The sequence below is a fragment of the Lepisma saccharinum genome, chromosome 30, assembly GCF_977018435.1.
Source record: "Lepisma saccharinum chromosome 30, izLepSacc3.1, whole genome shotgun sequence".
In the NCBI taxonomy this organism is placed as follows: domain Eukaryota; kingdom Metazoa; phylum Arthropoda; class Insecta; order Zygentoma; family Lepismatidae; genus Lepisma; species Lepisma saccharinum.
In genome coordinates this window covers 8969035-8991293 of record NC_139258.1, presented here as the reverse complement: position 1 = coordinate 8991293, position 22259 = coordinate 8969035, and the positions used below count along the sequence as shown (strand labels likewise).

General features: G+C 42.2%; 1 protein-coding gene across 1 annotated transcript in view; it reads right to left on the bottom strand.

Moving 5' to 3' along the window:
• Ras85D (GTPase ras-like protein 1) overlaps window positions 1-22259 on the bottom strand; it is a 75162-nt gene that overhangs the window by 25787 nt on the left and 27116 nt on the right. Inside the window, exon 2 of the mRNA XM_083115383.1 lies at window positions 5719-5767. Coding sequence (XP_082971509.1) covers window positions 5719-5767 — 49 coding nt within the window. The remainder of the gene's footprint in view (window positions 1-5718; window positions 5768-22259) is intronic.

Here is a 22259-nt window from a genome sequence, read left to right as displayed (position 1 = left end):
GGGATACTTTGAAAGGGATTAGAACGTGAACCATACCGGGCAAGTGACTTTCTATTCCCGGCATAAAGTCAGATACTTTTTAGACAGGCCACGTATGTCAGTTAAAAACTTCGTCAGTCGATTTTTAAAACTAATACATTCAATCATTACTTAAAAACTAAAACTAAACTAGCTTAGAGAACTATAATCTCCTAACTAGGTTAAAAGCTGAGGCTGTAAACAGGCACTCAGCATACACAAGGACAACACAACCCCACAAAGGATTATCCAGGCAGTGTGTTCAGGCACCAGAGCCTCGTTCGCCTGCAAGAAGCAGCTACTGGGGTGTGCTAGAGACCTTTTTGTATTAAAACATGATTTTTATTGGCAAAATATAGAATCAGATGTGAGTTTTTAATGAACGTTTTCTCTCTCTCTCTCCTGATCTCTTTTCTACATGAAAAATCGTGGCTTTTCAGCAGATTTCTTTTCCATTCTATTGTATGGATTCTAAATCTCAAAAGATTGATTGATTTTAATATTATGAACACTGTAGCACATGGGTTATATTGGCCAGTCACACAATACGGGGATATGCCCTTTACTACAACAAAATTGAAGACAGACTTATGACAAAAAAATAAAATATCTCTGAATAAGGAAGTTTTTACCAATCTTTAAAACTAATTCATTCATTCATTGGTTAAGACTCTAACACTATACTGTCTGTCAGGATTAACTCGGCACACAGAACTAGAGACCTGCACAAGACCAAGAAAAAAACCCGTCTGCAAGGAGGCGCGCCTACAATAATATGCAACATGCACGTCAAGCCCAGGTGTTCGAAATTGCGCAAGCGAGCTTCACGTCACAGTTGTGCACAGGCATCGATGCCTGACAGGCTTTTCTATTACCCGGGTCTTAAGAAGACCCGTGAGACTCGATGTAGTTCTTGCAGGTAGACGGCGAGCACTACTGTCAGTGTTGCCAACGGCCATTATATTTCACTACGCATGGAAATATTTGAATTTCTGCTAGGCGAAGATGCCTTGAGGTTGTATAACCATTGGCGTAGCAAGGGGTGAGCGAAGTGGGCGACCACCCTGGGCCTCGCGCATATAGGAGCCTCGCGTCCTATGAGGTTGATACGAAAAACGTAATAAATGGAAGTGAGATAGATAGAAAAGGCTAATTTTTTTGGGCAATAAAATTAAAACATTTATTTTATCTGGCTTTATATTCTAGTTTAACGTTATAATTTGAATGAATACGTCAAATCAGAGGCGGGCGGGAGCTCGAAGCCTAAGGGGTCCCAAAAAAGTCAAAACAATTCTCATTTCTCATGTGAAACATTAACGCAAAAATTGCTTGGACAATTTTATCCAATTATTATTTTCTTGAATAGAAAGCGCTTTGTCTTGGTTTTTCTTCTGTCTCGTGACCTTGCATAGCCTACACGATTTTAATATGTTAATGATAAAGCACCTCAAACTGCCACGGAGCAAAGTATGGGGCATTTAAATGCTCCCGGTGTTTTAAACTGAGGAAGGGTATGGATAATACGTGCGTCCATTTCGATCTGCAGCCGAGAGATCGGGAGAAGCATGGCGGGCGGCACTGACGGAGATGCCGACATTTGCGGCCTGAAATGCCCGCTTATTTTTATGGACATATGCAGACATTTATATAAATATTGCAAAACGAGCACTAACCTGTGTTATAAGAGTATGGTTTTAATTTTAGTAGCTTAGTGACTGTATGTGCCGATGATTTTGACACGCCCACCTCTTGTGAAACACGGCGTAGAGGTTTGTTTGGAGAACGTTCTAACGCTGCACCAATATCATCGAGTTTTGCTTCGGTTAGAATCCGTCGTTTTTGCTTAGGTGTTTTAAAATTTAACGATACAGTTTCTCGTAATTTAAGGACAAGATGTCTAACCGTATCTCAGTGTGGAGTTGAAACGCATGGGAATTTCTGTACAAATTACCTACACACGTCTCGACACGAGTTTGTTTTCACGTAGGTACGTGTCATACATAAAAAAATCTTTGTTCTAACGTGAATCTTGCGGCTGGCATTCCAATCGTCTCACTGACACGTCACACATACACACTACAATAACACAAACAAGTAACTGCAAGTAACCAAGAATAACACTCTTGCGCACAGTACGAAATTAACATGCTCTTGGTTTACATTGCTCGCCACTATATTTACAACTCTGTCTTCATCTAGTCGCGAAGGAACAAAAAACTCGAGCTCGGAGATTTCGGATTGCAAGGAAGCTCACGAACACTATTGACTTTTAACGGTTTCTTCTACAGCGTAATCTTGATACAGTGTTGCACATTCAAAACCTCCAAACGATCCCCATCGGCACAAAACTCTTTCAAGGATATAAACTTAAGCAGGACGTTACTGGTCAAAACTATGATTAAAATGTTTTATTATCTGTGGCTCTTAACATCGTTTCTAAAGCGTATTTTTTTGTGTAGATAAGAGCAGAACTTGGATGAATTACAGAAGAACTTTTGCGTGTTATAACACAGGTTAGTGATCGTTTTGCAATATTTATATAAATGTCTGCATATGTCTATAAAAATAAGCGGGCATTACAGGCCGCAAATGTCGGCATCTCCGTCAGCGCCGCCCGCCACGCTTCTCCCGATCTCTCGGCTGCAGATCGAAATGAACGCACGGTATTAGTAGTTCTTCCTTCCTTCCTACAGATGCAGCTATTGCCCTCTGTAACGGGCACGAAGATGATTTATCTTCAGAATATCCTGATAAAGTTTTACGTTTCAGGAATGTGCTTAAATCTGAAATCAAGTGCTTTGGCAAAGTTTCTTCTCCTTGATAGCTCTACCCTAGCTTCCAGTGTTCTCTGTATCCTGTACCGCCTTCTGTTTTTTCCTACTCTTCAAGTAACAACCACGAAAAAGGAACTTTCTCAAAATTGAAACTTAGGAAAAACTTCTGGAAGGTAGTGTCGAATGGCATGATTCAGCCCAAATTTACCGGACTCAATAATCTCACTCTTGAACGAGAAAGCACAAGATCTAATGTAAAAGTATCATTCGCTGCCCAGAAGCCAGCTTTCTGTTAAGCAAGGTGGTTTGATTTAAATCAAAATTGAAATTGGGGAATTCTATTTCTTTTAAAAATCACTTATTGAAATCACTTTAAATAAAATTACAGAATAATGTACACAAGAAATTTGTAGATATCAGAATTGGCAAAATTACACCAGAGAGAAAATCTGTTTGATTGATTGATTCATTTATTTGGTCAATTTATGCACAATAAGGCTAATCGGGACTGGACCTACAGTTTAAAGTGGGATCCGAACCACCATGTGCCTTCACCGGGTATCGAACCCGGTACCCCTTGATTATAAGGCGACGACACTACCACTGCGCTATAGGGGAGCACCCCCCCCCCCCTGCAAAAGTATAATGTAGAACAACCACCAGTAACACAAAGTCCAAAATATTCACGATGGCACTTTTTTACAAAACTTGGTTCGTACTCCTTTACAGGTGTCAGCAGTGGCGGCAATTAGGGGCGGGGCCGAGAGAGTGCAGTTGCCTCCCCCCCGACTTTTTGAAACTTTTGCACCACGCTAACCTCATGTATCAAGGGAAATTAAACTGTCCTTGCCCCCCCCCCCCACTTTTGCACCTTGGCCCCTTAGTTTTGGAACCCATTACCCGCCACTGGGTGTGAGTGATACAAATGTTTTCTAGCAAGGAATAAATGTCTGCAATTTCAAATTGATAAAAGTGATGAACATTTTAAGTGCTCCTAGAACAGTTTAGAATCTGAAAGTTGGCAACGGTGACTGCGTGACTCATGTATCTGGAGACGGTGCAAAACCGGAATGAGCGTTCGCTGAAGATAAGCGAGCTTCGTCTTGCAAGGCCTTCCAGTTACCCGTGGGCTTTCGATGCTTGACGGGTCAAAACTCAGGTATATAGTTTTACTCGCCCGCCCGACCAGCCAGGCGGGCCTAGTAGGCGATTCTGACCGATATGCAGCCCTCTGCACAGAACAGCACAGCCCTTGGGAGCATTATACCGGCCGTATGTCCAGATGCAAGAGCCTCGTTGCCTGCAATATCAGGGTATACTATGCGGAAGTGAGGCTGATTTTTTGGTGCTTTACCAGAAGGTCACCCCTTACACCCTTAAATCTGAAAAGAATCATTTACAGCATATTCTTTAGTTTGGAAATGTAGGTGCTTAACCTTGCGTAGGTCGCACATGGTCTCTAGTTCCGGGTGTGTGATTTTAACGTCATTATTCTTCAATGTTTGTCTTGTCAACACCCTCCCTCTGTCCAGCCTTATGACCTACACCACGATTTTGGTTTTAGTGTTAGTAAGCTCTTTGAGCCGCTAGGAGTGGTTTGTTGAAGCCCCTTACTGTCTGAGTCCATGTGTGACTATAGGCGTGCTTACTCTTTACCGAAAATCTGGTCTGCTGTTCCATGCCCGACTAACGAAGAGTGCCCTTTTATACAAAGGTTGGATAAAAAGTAATGGCAACACTGGTATAATTGGTACTTGACTGTATTGGCAGAGGAGCACGTGCTACATTCCTTCAAAGTAATCGCCCCTCATCTCTACGACCTTCTGTCACACGTATGGAAGGCGTCGTACACCGTCAGCGCGTCCATCTCTGTCGATGCCCCGCAGTGACCACCCTATAGCACGTATGATGGCTTCGCGCGTGTCGTAGTGCTTCCCGCCCAGTGGTTCCTTCATTTTGACAAAACGGTCGTAATCACACGGTCTCATACCGGTGAATACGGCGGATGTTCCAGTACCTCCCACTACCAGTTATGCAGGAGCGCCGTCACATTGTTCGCAGTGTGACACCTTGCATTGTCAAGCAGGATGATGGGACACCGTGCTGTCGCTTCCTTCTTAATGCGAGACGAAGGTGGTGTTGCAAGAAGGTGCAGAAGTAGGCTGCGTTGACCGTCTGCCTGAGAGACATTGTTCTTCTTGCCTAAACATATTGTTAGGGTGCTTGCACTCTCGTCCTCTGCTTCAGAGCACTGCTGTTTTTGACTGAATAACATACAATCGCACCCCACTCACTATACTTCCTCGTCTGACATTCCTTTATCAACCACGAAACGCTTGTGGCGCTGTGACTCACCCCTTTCACGGGACAGCAGTGTTGCCATTACTTTTTATCCAACCCTTGTATTATAGAATTTAAATTTTGTTTAGTTTTATAGAATCTTAATTGCTGAAAGACAAGATCTAATCGTAATAATTCAGGATTTGGTGTCTTAGACCATTAATATAGCATATTTTAAAGACCCAGTCTCTGGCGAACTTTTCTCACGTGACCCATGAAGGGTTAAGTAACAGCTGGAAGAAGAAAAAAGTTTCAATCCACAACACCCAGGTGCCATCTCTTGGGTCTTTCATATCATTTTCAATTGTTAATATCACTGCTAAGTACCTGGATGTAGAAATCAATTCAAATACGTTATTGTCCATAATTAGGGGGATGTTCCCCACTCAGCCTCTCTTCAAGTACCACCCTGGCCAATGGCACTAATAACGTTTAATTTCATATTAATCAGGGTTATAACTACTAATTTTAAATATACAGAGTGCATTACAGATCATGCCCTTATGACACGCATAGATCGACACAGAGTAATCATAAGTTATAGACGTAATTTTAGCAAACGTAATAAGATATAATGAATACTTACTGATTCTGTATGAGCTGAATAGTCAAGGCACTTTTTCCTACACCTCCAGCTGGAAAGAAGAAAAAACATTTTAAGCATCTTATCCAATGAGTACTTTCTGTTATTTGCAAAATAGCATGCAGTTTATTTTATTACTAAATGCCATGTTCTTTCACTGTGTAGTACATACACAAGCCCATGTGATGGGCTAGTCAGTAACAGGTCTATAGTTTAAAGTTTGATGCGAACCTATGAAATGTGTCCCAACAGGAACTCCTTGATTACAAGGCACATTACTTCAAAAATTGGGTGTCCCCCATCGACATTCACTGCAAGACAGGGTTGTTAAAGCTCCAGGAATTTTAAATAAATTCAATTCCGGTCCAGGAGAGAAAATCAGCAAGCGTAAATGGGTTCTGGACCGTAAGGAACCTTTTTAAGTTTAAAGTATTTTATTTCGGTCCAGGGACCTTTTTTCCTGATCAATTTAAATACGGTCCAGGAACCTTTTTTTTTTCCGAATCAGTTTAAATAGGATCCAAGATCCGTATTAAAATGAAACAATACGCAACTTGGATCGAATACGGGCCTGACAATAACAATTATCCACTTGTGATCATTAAAGACTAATCCAGGTGTTGGCTGTCTCGAGAATCTAAGGTACAAGGTAGAAATGGGCGAAACGCAAATGGTGCAGTCACGTTACCGCTCTCCATGTAGCCCCATTCTATCGCACGCGTTCCTTCCCTTGGTTGTAGCAACACTGCACGTCCCTGTTGTAATATCTGCTGGGAACACAGCAGCCTGACGTTACCTCATCGACGGCTCCTATTGGCTGTGGTTCCTGGATCGGATGCAGGAGCAACACGTGACAGGTTTGTTTGAACTCAATGTGACGCCACACTAATATAGTCCATTGCGTTATGTACAATGTACAGTAACTCTTCGACAAGGGAGTTTTTGAATGTGGCCCACGAGAGAACAACAGCGTTATGATTTATTTCCTGCTATATGGTTTCTACAACCACAGTGTGACATTCCAGTGTAAAAGTACTCGCGGACATTTTTAGAAGGCAACTTTTAATCGGTCAATCCTGGTCCACGAATTGTAAATAAATTCAATCCCTGACTAGAAGAGAAAATCAATAAACGTAAATGAGTTCTAGATAGTGTATAAGCTTTTCATATTTAAAGCATTTCAATTCAGTCCAGGAACCTTTTTCCCGGATCAATTTAAATTCAGTCCAGAAACCTTTTTTCCCCACATCAATTTAAATACGGTAAATATATGCCTTGTTCATGCCATGCCATGAAGACACACACATACGTAGGGCCCGGATTCTCAGGTTTTAACCTATTTTATTCCTTATTTGCTAACGTCATTATTCTAACATATATTTTTGTTTTAGCCATTTCTTAATGAATCCCATAGGTCCTAAAAACGGCTAAAAGGAGTAAAGATCATAAAAAATGTTAAATTGAACTTTTCAGCTAAATAAATGTAAAAAATAAAAAAAATTCTGAAACCTTGTTTTGTTTCATCAGAGTGAACACATTGTTAACTGTAAGGTGATATGAAAACGTATTCTCTCACAGAAGGGGGAATGGAAATGAGAGAAGGGAAATGGTATGAGAAAAAAAGGGAAGCAAAGTTGGCATTACAAAAGAAATAGCTTAACAATGACACATTTTAAATTTTTTCCGAAATTTCATTGTTGTTGTTATGATCCAATAGATTCCCGTTTAAGATTGTAAATGTAAGACAAGCATTTACAGTTTAGAATAGAGAAGAGAACAGAGCTAGTGAAAGTTATTCCTGCTGCAACATGCCTAAAGTGAAAGCCACAAAAAGTAATTTACTTCGACAATGGATTGTTAACGATTCCCATTTTTCAACAGATGGTAAGGTCATCTTTTGTCAAGTGTGTCTCTTGCATTCATAAAATCCAACTTCGCTGCCTTTCCTGCTTCCATTGAACACCTGGAAGGTACATCACTTCCAATAAACGAAGCAATGAACATCATTGAAACACTATCAAAGAAGGAAGTACCAGGGGTATTGTGTGGTGTACTCTCTTCAAAGCTCTCCAAAGTCCTGGAACGAAATCCTGGATCTGTGAAGATGACGGACATATCTGCAGTTCTCCAAGGAGAACAAATAAGTGGAGAATTACCATGGGGACATAAAGAACTTTCATCTATGAAGTATGCACCAATCACTTCATGTTGTGTGGAACAAACCTTTTCTCAATACAAAAATATGTTGAGGGACAATAGGAAATCTTTCACAACAGACAATGTGGGATTGTACATGGTTGTTCATTGCAACACTTCATCTTAAAAAGAAAGTGACGATTTCGTTTTGTATGCTAACCTTTAACTTGGTATTGTAAAAACTGGAACTTTGAGTGTTTATTATTTTCAGTATTTTCTAAAAACTGTGTTTTTTGTATGCTTTAAGTTTAGTAAACATGTAATATGTAAAAGAAAATGTGTTTGCAGTATTGATGCTCATGTAATTGCAAAAATTTGTGATTGATTTCAATAAAAATACGGGTAGGGAAAAAATCCTAAAAAGGGCTAAATTATCTCTTTATAAAGCGTAAATGATGTCTATAAAATCCAAAAGTCCGGACCCTATACATAAGTATGAGGGCCGTGATCAGCACCATGATCCAACTTCCTTTACTCTGCAGGATGTGGGTGTGGTGAAGCTTCAGGACAGGATAGATCAGGCACAGATGAGATGGTTCGGACACATGAAGAGGATGGATGCAGAAAGACTACAATGCACAAGGAGTGGGAATAAGGCCAAGGTGTTGTTGGAAGGAGCATATAGCAGAGAGTGTTAGGAGAAGAGGACAAGATTGGCATGGTGAAAAGAGAGGAGTGATGGAAAACCAAGAAAAAATGGAAAAGCTTGACTTCTATGCTGACCCAGCCAGAGGCAGGAAACGGCAAGGGGATGATGACGACTCTGCAGGATTGCTGACAAATACGCATTCAATACAGGCTGGGTGAGCCCCAGAGCTGCATTATGAAGGGAAAACGTCCCACCTGAGAATTACTCAAGCGAGAGTGGGGTTTCACACCGAAGACAAGAAACAAGGGTTCCTTCAGTATACAAGCAAGCATTCGCTGCAGAAGCGAACGGACTGAGGCGACACGATGCACAGTATTGAGAAACGGCGACAAGTGCAACTTGTGCTACTTTCGGCTAATCGCGACGAAGAAGAAAAATGATGAAATTGATGGAAGGACACTTAGAAACAACACCCATGCCCAGACCGAGATTCGAACCCTCGGCCTCTGGCGTCGTAGCGTGCTGTGCTAACCACTTTGCCACGGAGTTCGGTTCGAACGTTTGCATTAGTTACTGAGGGTTTGCTCAAGGGACACGTGTGGCTTATCGAATGTCGCTTCGGTGTGAAATACCCGTACCGCTTGTAGCCCGTCCCTTGGGTTTGAAAGCTCCCTAACGAAAGCAATTTTGGAAAATCTAGTTAAGAAACGGTAAAGTTCCCCATGCACATAGCACAGAGCCATGAAGGCACATTTAGGGTATATTGGGGGTAGGGTGCCACACATTCTTGATCTAGGCCATTTTGGAGGTGATGTGATCAGCACCACGTTCCGGCCGCCCTCCAGGTACCCATTGATTTGAGGCTGCGCTTTATGTGGGGAGAAGGCCGGAAAAATTCCGACCTTAGATTACCCACTCAGGGAATCGAACCCGCGCCTCTCGCATGACAGTCGCGGCGAAGTGTTTAACTTAAGAAAAGGTATAATCAGTGTGGTATTTATGAAATTTCCAGTGGGGGGGAAATTCTACTGACTGTCTAGGGACAGCACGAGATAATGACTTTATGCCATATAACATTCTCCCCCATGGATAAAATTTATCAAGCAGAAGGGGGGGGCACAAGTACCCAGAGGGGGGGATCCCCCATCCCCCCTTACAAATACCACCCTGGGTATAATTTAAATACCAGTTTTTATAAATATGGCGCCAACGCTATTGTTATTTGTATTTAGTTGCAAACTGAAAGCGGTGCGCGGTTCTTAAATTTGATTTGATTTGATTTTAAAATTTTGGGTGCGTCAGCACTTAGGCTATTTTGCACCCGTCACATTACACGGGGTCCAGCCCCTTATCTTTACAAAGAACAACTCTAACGTTGCATAAGTAAAATCTTAAAAGCTTAAAATGTTCTGACTTCCGTTAAAAGCTGAGGCTGGAAAAGGCCCTCAGCACACACAAGGACAAAAAACAGGACAAAACACACAAAATTATACTGGACAGTGTGCCAGTCGCCAGAGCCTCGTTCGTCTGCAAAACGCAGTCCAGGGTGTACTAACGTGGAAGTGAGGTTGACAGTTGGGTGTACTACGTGGAAAATCACCCCTTACACCCCGCGCGGTTCTTAAAGATCAGTGGCGTGCCCAAATGTGGGTTTGTGGGGGTTATAAAAAAAAAAAAAAAAAAAAAAAGTCAAAGGCAGGAAATGACGGCAACATGAGGGCAGACTACTAAAAACTTATGCGTAATACCTCCCTTTCGAAAATCATGAGCACGCCACTGGTGGCTTGAATAACAGGTGCGGGTACTTGTCCATCTGCAAGGGAACAGAACAGGCCGCGTGCCTTAACCCTGACTCACCTCATCTTGTCATACGCGCGGGATCAGGCGGATAAGAAAGACGCAACTGGTGCAAGGGCAGTGAAACCGAACATCTTACCCAGATCAACAAGCCGAAACAAATATACAGCGAAGGCATTTCGCGTTCTCACGGGATGGACGGAACAAGTGCAGCGTCATTTGAATGCGTCGCGGGTTTTCCTCGGGGTAATATTCCGTCATTTGATCCCAAGATTTAGCACTCTCTCGGCTTGTTAACTGACCGGACCGGTTCCAGCGGAACTCGTGAGATGAATTGGTTCGGAATTTTATCATAGCGTAAAGCCAAAGAACTTATCACTGGCTCAATGAACTACTCCGTTTTACAACCAGGGAAAGGGTTTACATGTAAATACAGATCGTCACATGATGCTAAAATCAACGCTTTTGTTTGATTTGATTATATAGCGTCGCTTTTCTGCCCCTTTTGGCAAGTCGCGACGATGAGGACGAGTGACTGGCGTCGTAGCGCGTTGTGCTAAGTGGTCGACTTTCGATACCACAACGAAGTTCCCGTGTTCGAGTCCCGAGCTGGATATGGAGTTGTTCCTGAGCGTTCCTTCACCACTTGTTGCCATGAACGTCCGCAGGATTTTTTCCAGGGGGGGGGGACAAGGCACATTTTCCCCAAAAATAGTGTTGTTCCCTAAAAAAAAAATGCTTAAATTTGAATTTATGGTGTTCATGCAATAATTAACACATTATTGTGGCGAAAATGAAACAATATGTGTGAAATACATAATTTTTGATTGACTTTCATTTTCCAGGGGGGGCACGGCCCCCCTTGCCCCCCTTCCGGACGCCCATGCCACTTGCATGTTAATATTCCCATTGTCGCGATTATCTAAATGTCGAAGGGAAGCGACTAACAATTGTGCCAAGATTTCCATGCAATTATATGTAAATTTGTGTAAACTAAATCCGTGGCACTTAGATATTGAATCTGATCGAAACAATCTAGCATAGTCGTGACTGTAACATTTCTTTAGAAGCTGTCAAACAGGATAATTTAAAACACGCGTGTCCTGTAGAAGGGTCACGCCCTCCCCTATGTTTTTAAGCTACTTATTTCATTCTAGTTCCAGAAAAATATTTATACCTAAAAGAGATGATGAGACAGGTGAGTGGAGAAGCTTGCATAATGTAGAACTCCACAATTTGCAATCATATCCACAAATTATTAGAATAATTAAATCAAGAAGACTTAGGTGGGCAGGCCATGTGGCACGAACGGGAGAGAAAAAGAGTTTACAGGATTCTTGTTAGGAAACCTGATGGTAAGAGACCTGTGGGAAGGCTAAGACGAAGATGGAGGGATAACGTTGAGATGGACCTAAAGGAAATCGGTAAGCATGGAAAAGATTGGATTGATCTTGCCCAAGATAATGATAGGTAGAAAGCTTGTGTTGCTGCAGCCATAAACCTTCGGGTTTATGAAGGCTAGAGAGTGAGTTAATTAATTTGTCAGTCATTACAAGGGTATTGATTCAAATCCGGGAACTAACGTTGGAAGCGGCCCCGGCGCCCACCCAGCGTCGAATGACATGGGTACCTGGGGGGGGGGGGGGTAAAGGCGGCCAGGGGCGTGATGCTGATCACATCACCCCCACTCACGACCGGATCAAGAAAGTGTGGGGCGTTACCCCCACACACCTTCATGGCTTGGTGCTAGGCACAGGGGAGCACTTTACTTTTGGGGGGGGGAGAAACGTGATAACTTCAAACTGTAGAAGTTTTTTTGAGGGGGGACAACACTTATGGTGGGAAATTACCTCGTTGCACTCCCCCCTTCCAGTGTGTTGCTATAATTCGTGTGACAAATAATTCAATCTATAATAATAATACAATAAGACGATTAATTGTACTGGGGATTCTGATGTGGAAATTAAGAGCAATACACAATTAGATGTCGCGAATACAATTTCAAATTTTCCGTTTCTGTTTGTATTCCTCCGAAACCTAGCAGCGTCACGAGAATGGCGTAATGGTTAATTTCAGTCACTTAACGTTACATTTTGACTATTTGTAGTTACTTTTAGAACCTCCCAGATGGCCTTGAAAACAACGGATCCCGGGTTCGATACCTGGTGGATCCTTACAGTGGTTCGGATCCCACTTTAAACTGTAGGTCCAGTCCGGATCAGCCTTACTATACATAAAGTGGACTTAAACACCAACTCAATCAATCACTGTAGTTACTTTTCTGTTCTGACACTGGCTTCTAATTTAGCACGCGTTGTAGTGGAGAAGCGTTAGTCACTTGTTCTCATACTGCCCAGCCAACTCCCGTGTTGACTGCTACGTACCCCTGTTTCCAAAATACGATATTTTGTCTCTGTTTTCAAGGAATTACACAACTGCGTGACGACAATTCTCTCCTAGGCTATATTTAGAAACATTCAACAAAGGTTCAACCATGACACAAGCAACTTTCATAATATGTGGCAAGGGTTCAGCTACATTTTTAGTTCCCGCAATGGAATTTTCTCCTGCTTTCAGGTGGAAAAGATTCACTTGCACTTTCACCCAGTCTAAAGGAAGACAGATCCGCATCAGAGGTTCGTGTGAAACTGGTTCATTTGAACGTGCTTCATTAAATAATGGAACGATCTTCTTCACAGAGGCTGAAGCACCACAATGCATTTAGGTGCGGGAACATTCACTCAAAACAGGCACGTAGCCAGGGGAAGGGATAACGGGGCTGAAGTCCCCTCGAAATCCTACAAATATTTAATTTAAATGTTAATTTTATTGCTAATGACAAAAATAAAAGTTATAACCAGAGTAAAAACTGCATTACATCGAAAAACGTTTAGTGTATTCCAAAGAATAAATGAATCCACAGCTTCGAAAGTGAGGTCACAGAATATAAACTTTATGAGTAAAATTTACCACTAACTGCTAAAGGCCTTTCTACAAGGGTTGGATAAAAAGTAATGGCAACACTGGTATAATTGCTACTTGACTGTATTGGCAGAGGAGCACGTGTTACATTCCTTCAATGTAATCGCCCCCCCCCCCATCTCTACGACCTTCTGCCACACGTATGGAAGGCGCCGTACACCGTCAGCGCGTCCATCTCTGTCGATGTCCTGCAGTGACCGCCCTATAGCACGTATGATGGCTTCGCGTGTGTCGTAGTGCTTCCCGCCCAGTGGTTCCTTCATTTTGGCAAAAAGGTCGTAATCACGCGGTCTCATACCGGTGAATACGGCGGATGTTCCAGTACCTCCCACTACCAGTTATGCAGGAGCGCCGTCACAGTGTTCGCAGTGTGACACTTTGCATTGTCAAGCAGGATGATGGGACACCGTGCCAGAACGTGCCGTCGCTTCCTTCTTAATGCGAGACGAAGGTGGTGTTGCAAGAAGGTGCAGTAGGAGGCTGCGTTGACCGTCTGCCTAAGAGACGTTGTTCTTCTTGCCTAAACATATTGTTAGGGCGCTTGCACTCTCGTCCTCTGCTTCAGAGCACTGCTGTTTTTGACTGAATAACATACAATCGCACCCCACTCACTATACTTCCTCGTCTGACATTCCTTTATCAACCACGAAACGGTTGTGGCGCTGTGACTCGCCCCTTTCACGGAACAGCAGTGTTGCCATTACTTTTTATCCAACCCTTGTAGAACGATTGTGTAAAAGTTAATAAAAAATACAATAACTATGATTTTCAGTGCACTAACTGTACAAAAAATAAAAGAAGGACAACAATTGTGTTAGATATTCACTGATACGGTGGATTGAGTAGCAAAATCTCTCAATTTATGTAATAATAAATTTGGATTGAAATCGGTATATTTTTAATAACCTATAATAGTTATTATTGTAAAATAACAAATTATTGTCATTATTATTTGTACTAATGAAGTTTTATCTATGGCCCTCTACAAATATTTCTGGCGACGCCCGTGCTGATAAGGGATGAGCCCCCTCCCGAAATAAAATTCTGCATACGGGCGGGACTCGAAAGCAAGGACGTGCACACATTGCTCATCAGGGTGCGAAATCACTGAAGACTGGGGTGGGGGGAGAAAGATCTTAATTTACATACTCACCCCCATATATATTATATATAAATTATACTATATACCAGGTTTATAAGCTTAAATCTGCTGTTTTGTAGTCAGAAAAACACATGATTTGTTCATAGAAAGCAACAAGAAATTTGTTCAAAGTACTTGTCCTCGCGAGCTACACATTTTGCTCACCTCTCAGGCAATTTGTGGATACCACGCCAAAAAAAGTCCTTTTCTCTTGAGAGGCAAACCACTCATCAAGCCATTTTCGGACGTCTTCATACGAATCGAAGTGCTGCTCACCGAGGGCGTGGCCCATCGACGAAAACAGATGGTAGTCGGAAGGGGCCAGGTCTGGTGAATAGGCGGGATGGGGTAGCACCTCCCAGTTGCGTGTCTCCAAGTAGTTTTGGACCAGTCTTGACGTGTGCGATGGGGCGTTGTCGTGGAGGAAAATCAGCTTGTCATGTCTTTGTTGATAATCCGGCCTTTTGTCACACAGAGCACGGTGCAATTTGATCAGTTGTTGGTGGTAGCGGTGGGCAGTGACAGTTTCACCAGGTTTCAACAGCTCAAAGTAGACGATACCCTGTTGATCCCACCAAACACACAGCATCGTCTTCCGGCCGAAGCGATTTGGTCTCGAGGAAGATGTTGATGGTTGACCAGGATCAACCCACGATTTCTTGCGTTTAGGATTCTCGAAATATATCCACTTTTCATCGCCAGTCACAATCCAATGCAGGAAAGACTTTCTTTTTTGTCTGGCAAGCAAGATTTCACATGTGTTTTGGCGTCTCTCCAGCTGCCAATCGGTCAATTCATGCGGCACCCATTTTCCGATCTTTTGAACCTTTCCCATGGCACGTAGACGCATGGAAATGGCTGCTTGAGTAACACCCAATTGCTCGGCAAGCATCTATTGCGTTTGGGTATCGTCCTCATCCAAAAGAGCCTGGAATTGATGGTCCTCAACCTTCCTGGGGCGATTTTCACGCTTCTTGTCGCTCAGGTCAAAATTGCCGTCTTTGAACCGACGAAACCAATCCCTGCACGTTGTTTCCGATACAGCACTGTCACCATAGGCCTCCACAAGCATTCGATGCGATTCCGCAGCCGATTTCTTCAAATGGAAGCAGAAAAGCAGAGCTTCCCGCATATGCTCTTTTTCTGGCACAAAACTAGACATGCTTACCACAGGAACACTGTCTGTTGTTGTCTGCACGTGCTGACGATGTGCACTGATTCGTGTTGGCAGATGTCCAACTCATACAAACACCAGGTATGGCGTGCCCATGGTAGCTTCATACGCTCACTAACACCATCTATGAGCAAACAGCAGATTTAAGCTTATACACCTGGTACATATTTATAATGTTATTAAATGTAAAAATTACTAATTAAATCTACATTATTATTATTATTATTATAATTATTAAACACACATATAAATATTTTCTTCCTTTTATATATATCAGGTATCTAAGAGCAGCAAACTAATCCCTTTATTAACTGATTAAAGATTTCAATAAATTACGAAATAATTGAAGTGGTTTTGTTATGTATAATTTTTTATTTACTTTTTGCTTTATGTTAATGTAAAGCAATTAGATTTCACAGTTATTATTGTATTGCATTCTTGTTTTACTTTTATTGTGTGTATTGATGTAGATTTGTTAATGATCTCTGCAGAGAGAGAAAGCATTCAACACTCACAACCAGACTGCTTTAGTGTGGTTTACTTAATCAAGTATATTTGAAATCAAAAGTAAGTGCTTATATTTTGTTTGATATAACAAAAACTCTCCCTCCCCCCGGAATTTTTTGGTGGGAGGGATTTTTTAGGCCAAGATTGTTGGTGGAGGGAAATCCCCCTGTCCCCCCCACCAAGGATTTTGCACCCTAGTTATACGGTGTAACACCGAATCCTCTACTTCCTTGATTTGGTGTCAAGTAGTGTATTTCATGTCTGCACCGTTTGCACTACGTTCTGGAGCGGTGTAGCGGATGCTGTTTGATCACGTGGTGCGTGCTAACCAATCAAATGACCGTTTAAAACAGCAGACAGGCATTTGTTGATAATCTTCTGAACTTGAACACCGCTACACCGCTATTCGTCTACTTGGTTGAACGTCATTTCATTGCAGCAGCTTGACACTGGAATAGACGGGGCTTATAATGACGCTACACGTTCCAATGGAATGTATTTAACAAGTACTGCATCTAACCAAAGAACTTCCTGCATAACGGTTGTCAAAAATTAGCTGGTGAGAAATTTTAGAGCAGGTTCTAAAAGGGTGACCAAATTCTGGCATTGAATTCATGGGAGATTTAGTCGCGACAAATTTTGTGCATTTTTAGAGCCGCAGTATCACTTCAGCTTATGGAATGGATAATATTAAAAAAAATAATTAATTTACATAATATACAGATCACATATAGCACCATGCCATGAAGGCACATTTAGGGGATGTGGGGGTAGAGCCCCACACATTCTCGATCTCGGCCATTTTGGAGATGATGTGATCAGCACCTTTCTCCGGTCGTCTTTACCCCCATGTAGCCATTGATTTGAGGCTGGTGAGCCCCAGAGCCGTTTTATGTGGGGACAATGCTGATATAAGACCACCCACCCCGGAAAGGGACCCCGACTCTTCCGCGTGACAATCAGATTACAATGGAGAATAACAATTTACAAATTGGAATGTTTCTTAGACGTAACCCACATGTATTTGTCCACTGCTGTTGCAGAACTAAACATTACTCCCTCTGTCCCATAATTATTGTCCGGTACACCTTTGTTTGTTGTCTCATAATAATTGCCCGATATTCAAACTGTGACATTGGTGTATACAGAAGAACATGAAACACGGGAATGAGTCATACAACTTTATTACTTAAGGATCAGTACAAATTGTGCTTTCCATCTGCCTCTTCGTCTGTCATTTCTGTACTACCATTTTGACATACAGGACTATAATTATGGGATAGAGGGAGTAATAAACTACTGCAAGACATGACGTCACTTCCGCCTACCAAAGCTTAAACGTTGCAGTCGACTTGAAGATTTGTATGGCTCGCCTAAAGCCTGAATCACACGGAACTGGATATCCAGTAGGAATGCTCTAGTTGACGCTGGACTGGCTACCCATTTGCTAGTTTTCGCCTCACACGGTACTTGTTACTTGGTACTTGTCGATAGTCTTTTGTTCCCATAATGGCGGCCGCGTGAGATGTAAACAATGTATCACTTCACACTTTTAAAATACAATAACTATTCAACCGAGAGGAATATCGCTTCGTATTAAATGGTTTTAGGTAGAGAAGAATGGTGCTGATTAAATACATACTTTACAACGTTTACTATACACGTATGGAAGAATATTTTAGCTTTTTCAATTGTAAACATGCCTTTCGTGCTGTATGCACTCGGAAACCACATACAGAAAAGGCTATTTTGCAAACTCACAGATTATCTTCACATGGCCAAACTTTGCTCTGATTGGCTGTTCCACAGAATCTAGTCGAAGAAGTTAGTAGCAATTAGAACATGTCCTATTCCTCAAAACCAGTCAAGCAGTCAGCCATGATTTCTACCTAGAAAGTCAGTTCATCGCCAACTAGGGCATTCCAACTAGAAATCCAGTTCCGTGTGATAGGAGCTTAACTCGGAAAGGGATGAAATTTCGCGATGTTGGTTGTTTATGAAAAATACGGGAGTTGGTAAGCATGTAAAGACCCACCGCCAGGGGTGTGTGATGCGTGCCACTCAAAATTTCAAATCTGAATGCCTTCCTCAGTAAAAAAGTGCTCGAGAGACACAAAACCAAAGGGAACACTATGATCTCCAACTTACACCTCTGAAAAAAAAAAGTCCACTGTCTGCACAAAGGCATACAGGTGTAGCTTCGCAGGGTTAAGGGGGCACTTGCCACCCAAATTTTCAGGCTTACTACAATTAAAAAGTTAAGGGTACTTTTCGTAACCTGCTGAGACCTGAGGAACAAAGAAAATAAATAACATTTCTTTGCGGTTTCTCGAATGTAACAATTATTTAGCAAAATAATTCTGGGCGGTAATTTTATGGGATTGAAACTTTTTTATTCTGCCCCCCACCCCCGCAAGTTACGCCAAAGCAAAGGCAAATCAGGGCAGGCCGTGCGATACGAATTACTTAGTCTCTGCTAGGGACCGAAATGGAGCTTGAGACCACCTTATGCACAAGTAGGCTAAACGGGACTGGGCCTACACCATGTGCCCCCACGGGATATCGAACCCGGGATCCTTTGATTACAAGGCGACGACGTTACCACTACGCCATCGATAGTGGTATCCAGGGAAAAACTTTGTTCACGCGACGAACAGAGTAATTAAGGCCGTATCACACGGGGCTAGATTTCCCACTAAACGCACGGCCATGATATTAGGCGGGTGGCAGAAGTTCGCGCTGTTGCCACGTCGGAGCACAACCCCGTGTGTTATAGCCTGACAAGTTAAGTCCCGATATGCGCAGATCGCTGCGGAGCACTTCCTATTACGTCATCCTCCCCACCACTCTTCTACTCACTGGTCTGGCGTTGAGAGTACCAGTGGTGCCAACTCAGCAAAATTAAGCTAAAACAAATATGACAAACAATTTTCACTGTTTAGCGTGACGGTGCATGCAGGCTCCTATTATATCAATGGTTCATTTTATTTAATCCGGCCTTTGAAAATGCGTGCGGTGAGCCGATCGTAAACTGTAGTATTACGCACGTGCGTTAAGCTTTATAACGAAGAGAGGGAATCTGATAACACGCTTGCCTGTGTTCTTTTCTAAAGCATAGAAATGTTCATGCTCTTTACTCTTGGCTGCAAGATTCTTACTTTGAAAGAGATTGACTTATGGACTAGCGTGTAGATGACTTGGTGAAGCCGATTCAGACACGGACACAGATTCATCGGTAGACACAGATTCATCGGTAGACACAGTCTCGGATGAGTGGGAGAGTGAAACTGAAGAAGGAGAACTGGAAAACATTTAGAAGGTGAGCTCAGTTCTATCGTTTACATATTTTTCATTTTTGTATCGTTTTATTTCATACATTTCTTATGCTGGTAAGAAATATCCCTAATATAACTTAATTCATTTAAGGTTTAAAGGGAAAATATTAAAATGTATTTAGAATTTAGCGTAATCAATAGGTAGCGTAGGTGAGGGGATACTAATTCATGCCTTTCACATTCAAATTTCGTTGAAAATTCTCAGACTATTCTCTCCCTCCAGGTTGCAACACTGCGAACGAAAGTCGCCGCAGATAATGGGGTGGGGAAATGTGATGTGAGGTGCGCAAACAATGGATTGCAGCGTCTTGTTTTTAAACTTGTCAAGTTATAGGAGGATTAAGAGTGTGAAAGATCTCGTTGTAGAGTTGGTCTCTGTAATCCACGTGATACAAACTGACAGTATTTGCTCGAAAGATCAGGCATGACTCAAAAGTGCCCCGGAGAGAGGTCGGCCTGACGCTCAAACTAGGCAACGCAGCCCGGTTGACGCGGAAACCAGCGACTTTTTCCTTCTCTCGCTTTGCTTTTCCCATAAGTGGGTTGGGTTGAGTTGGTGTTTTAAGTCCACTTTATGCACAGTAAGGCTAATCGGGACTGGACCTACAGTTTAAAGTGGAATCCGAACCACTATGTGCCTCCACCGGGTATCGAACTCGGGACCCCTTGATTACAAGGCGACGACGCTACCACTGCGCCATCGGAGAGGCCTTCCCATAAGTGGCACCAGCGCTATTCTGCCCAGCAGACTATTTTCATGGCCGTGTGTTTAGGTCACCTTTCTGACCGCTGGACTAAAGCACAGGGCTAGAAACTCACAGGGAAGCTGTGTCTGGCAAATAGAAGTGCTCTATTTCGCTACTAGCGCCTTGGTTCGATGTTAGGGGCAGCCAATCAAAACCCACTTCAATCATGTAATAGCCTATAGTTGACGCTTTTACTTGGTTAACCTTCAGCCAATGGGCGCAGCTGTCATTTTGCTCGTCCAGCAGTGGCGTCGCTAGGCCATCTGCTTTGGGGGGCTACAACCAGATACATGACTTACTACTATTGTAAATATTTTTAATGTTTGAAAATAGCAAAGTGATTAATAAGACAATAATATATAACAAGCATAAGGAATTAAAACTAACATAGATTTACTGCATTAATTTTTATGAAAACAGATGGATATTCTTGTTCTGTTTTTCTAATGCTGGTGAACTATGTCTTTATGTATCAGCTGTACTCTGCGGTTCGAATTTCTTGCAAAAGTATCAATAACACAATCCACACACACAATTCATGACACTCTTCCTTTTCCGATTTTCGATTTCAGGCGCTTACTTCGAATAATAAATTTGTCCATTGTTGTATGAACAACAGTAAATGTCACAAAAAGCTTTGATAACAAACACACAATATCACAAACTCCGTAACACAAAACGCACCACTACCGTTTCCTCGCGTAGCAACCGTTGTGAAAATAGAACAAATGACGGCGATCGTTTGCACTGTTGCCAGCTAAAGACATGACGTGTCAAATGTAAGATCGTGGTTTAAAAAAAATCTGTCACAACGAAACGAGTCTTTCCCAGAATATGTATCAAGAGATATGTTCCTGCATTAACAATTGTTCAAATATGTTTTCTCGAAATACTGTATGTAATAATAGCTAAAAATTGGAGGGGCTTATCAAGGGATTGGGGGGGCTGAAGCCCCCTCCAAAAGGGCCTAGCGACGCCACTGTCGTCCAGTCCACGTGGTGTCTCAACCGTGCGATGAATGTATTGTTGGAGCTGGTGGGAGCGCTACGTCGACTTCAAAGCCAGCCGCTCGTTAACGTAGCTAGCGCGTCGACTATACATACAGCGTAATTGGTACCTAACAGAATCACTTGAGAATTGCAGCTGCTAATAACGGTTGAAAAGAAGGGAAAATAAGTTTGGAACGAATAAGGAAAAGAAGCATACCACTGTTTGTGGCATTTGAAATATCAGATAAATATTGCAACGACTTGTTTTTTACGGGTGGGGGGGGGGTCAAGGCTTAACGGTAATTTCTTCCACTGTGTTTACGGTTTAAAGACAGCATATATCCTATATAAACATTACGTAATACGGGTTAGTTGAATAGACTTTGTTTCAAACACGAAAACAGCAAACACCTATGTTTACAAAGTTAGAAGTAAATTGTCGTTGTTAGGGATGAATGGAACACAGGCTGAAACAGGAGCGCCGACTTGTCTAAATTATTGGGGGGGGGGGCTCTGATCACTGAAATAAATTAATGAATAACTCCCTCCCTTTTTTAAGTTTTGGCCTCAGTGTTCGGAATCTCATAAAAGCCCATGAATTCCTCAAGTATATAAAAATTTTTATTCCCAGTTCGAATGCAGAATATTAATTGTCCACGGATGGATATGTCACAAGTTTTGTCAACCATAATAGCAAAATATTCCCGACTTTTAACACCGGCTACCACGGAGCGCAAAACAGATCTCCCTAATATATCAATGATCTCGTTCTGAATGTCATGTGAGAGCCATTTGTAGCCCGTACTCCCATCCACTCCCCTAGTTCATGCACAGCGTCTTTTGAAACTCTTTTTAGTAAAAAATGTTAACAATACTCATAATTATATACTTAGTAATAAGTCATGTGTTTTGCTGTCTCTGGTCATAGCCCCCCCCCCCCAAAGTTGATGGTCTAGAACATTTCAAATGTGTATTTAAAGTTAAGTTCATGTGGCATAATTCAAAGTAAACTTTACAAGAGAAACAAAACAATACATTATATCCTCTTAAGCAAATTATTTCGGGGCTCTGCCCCCACATCGTTAACG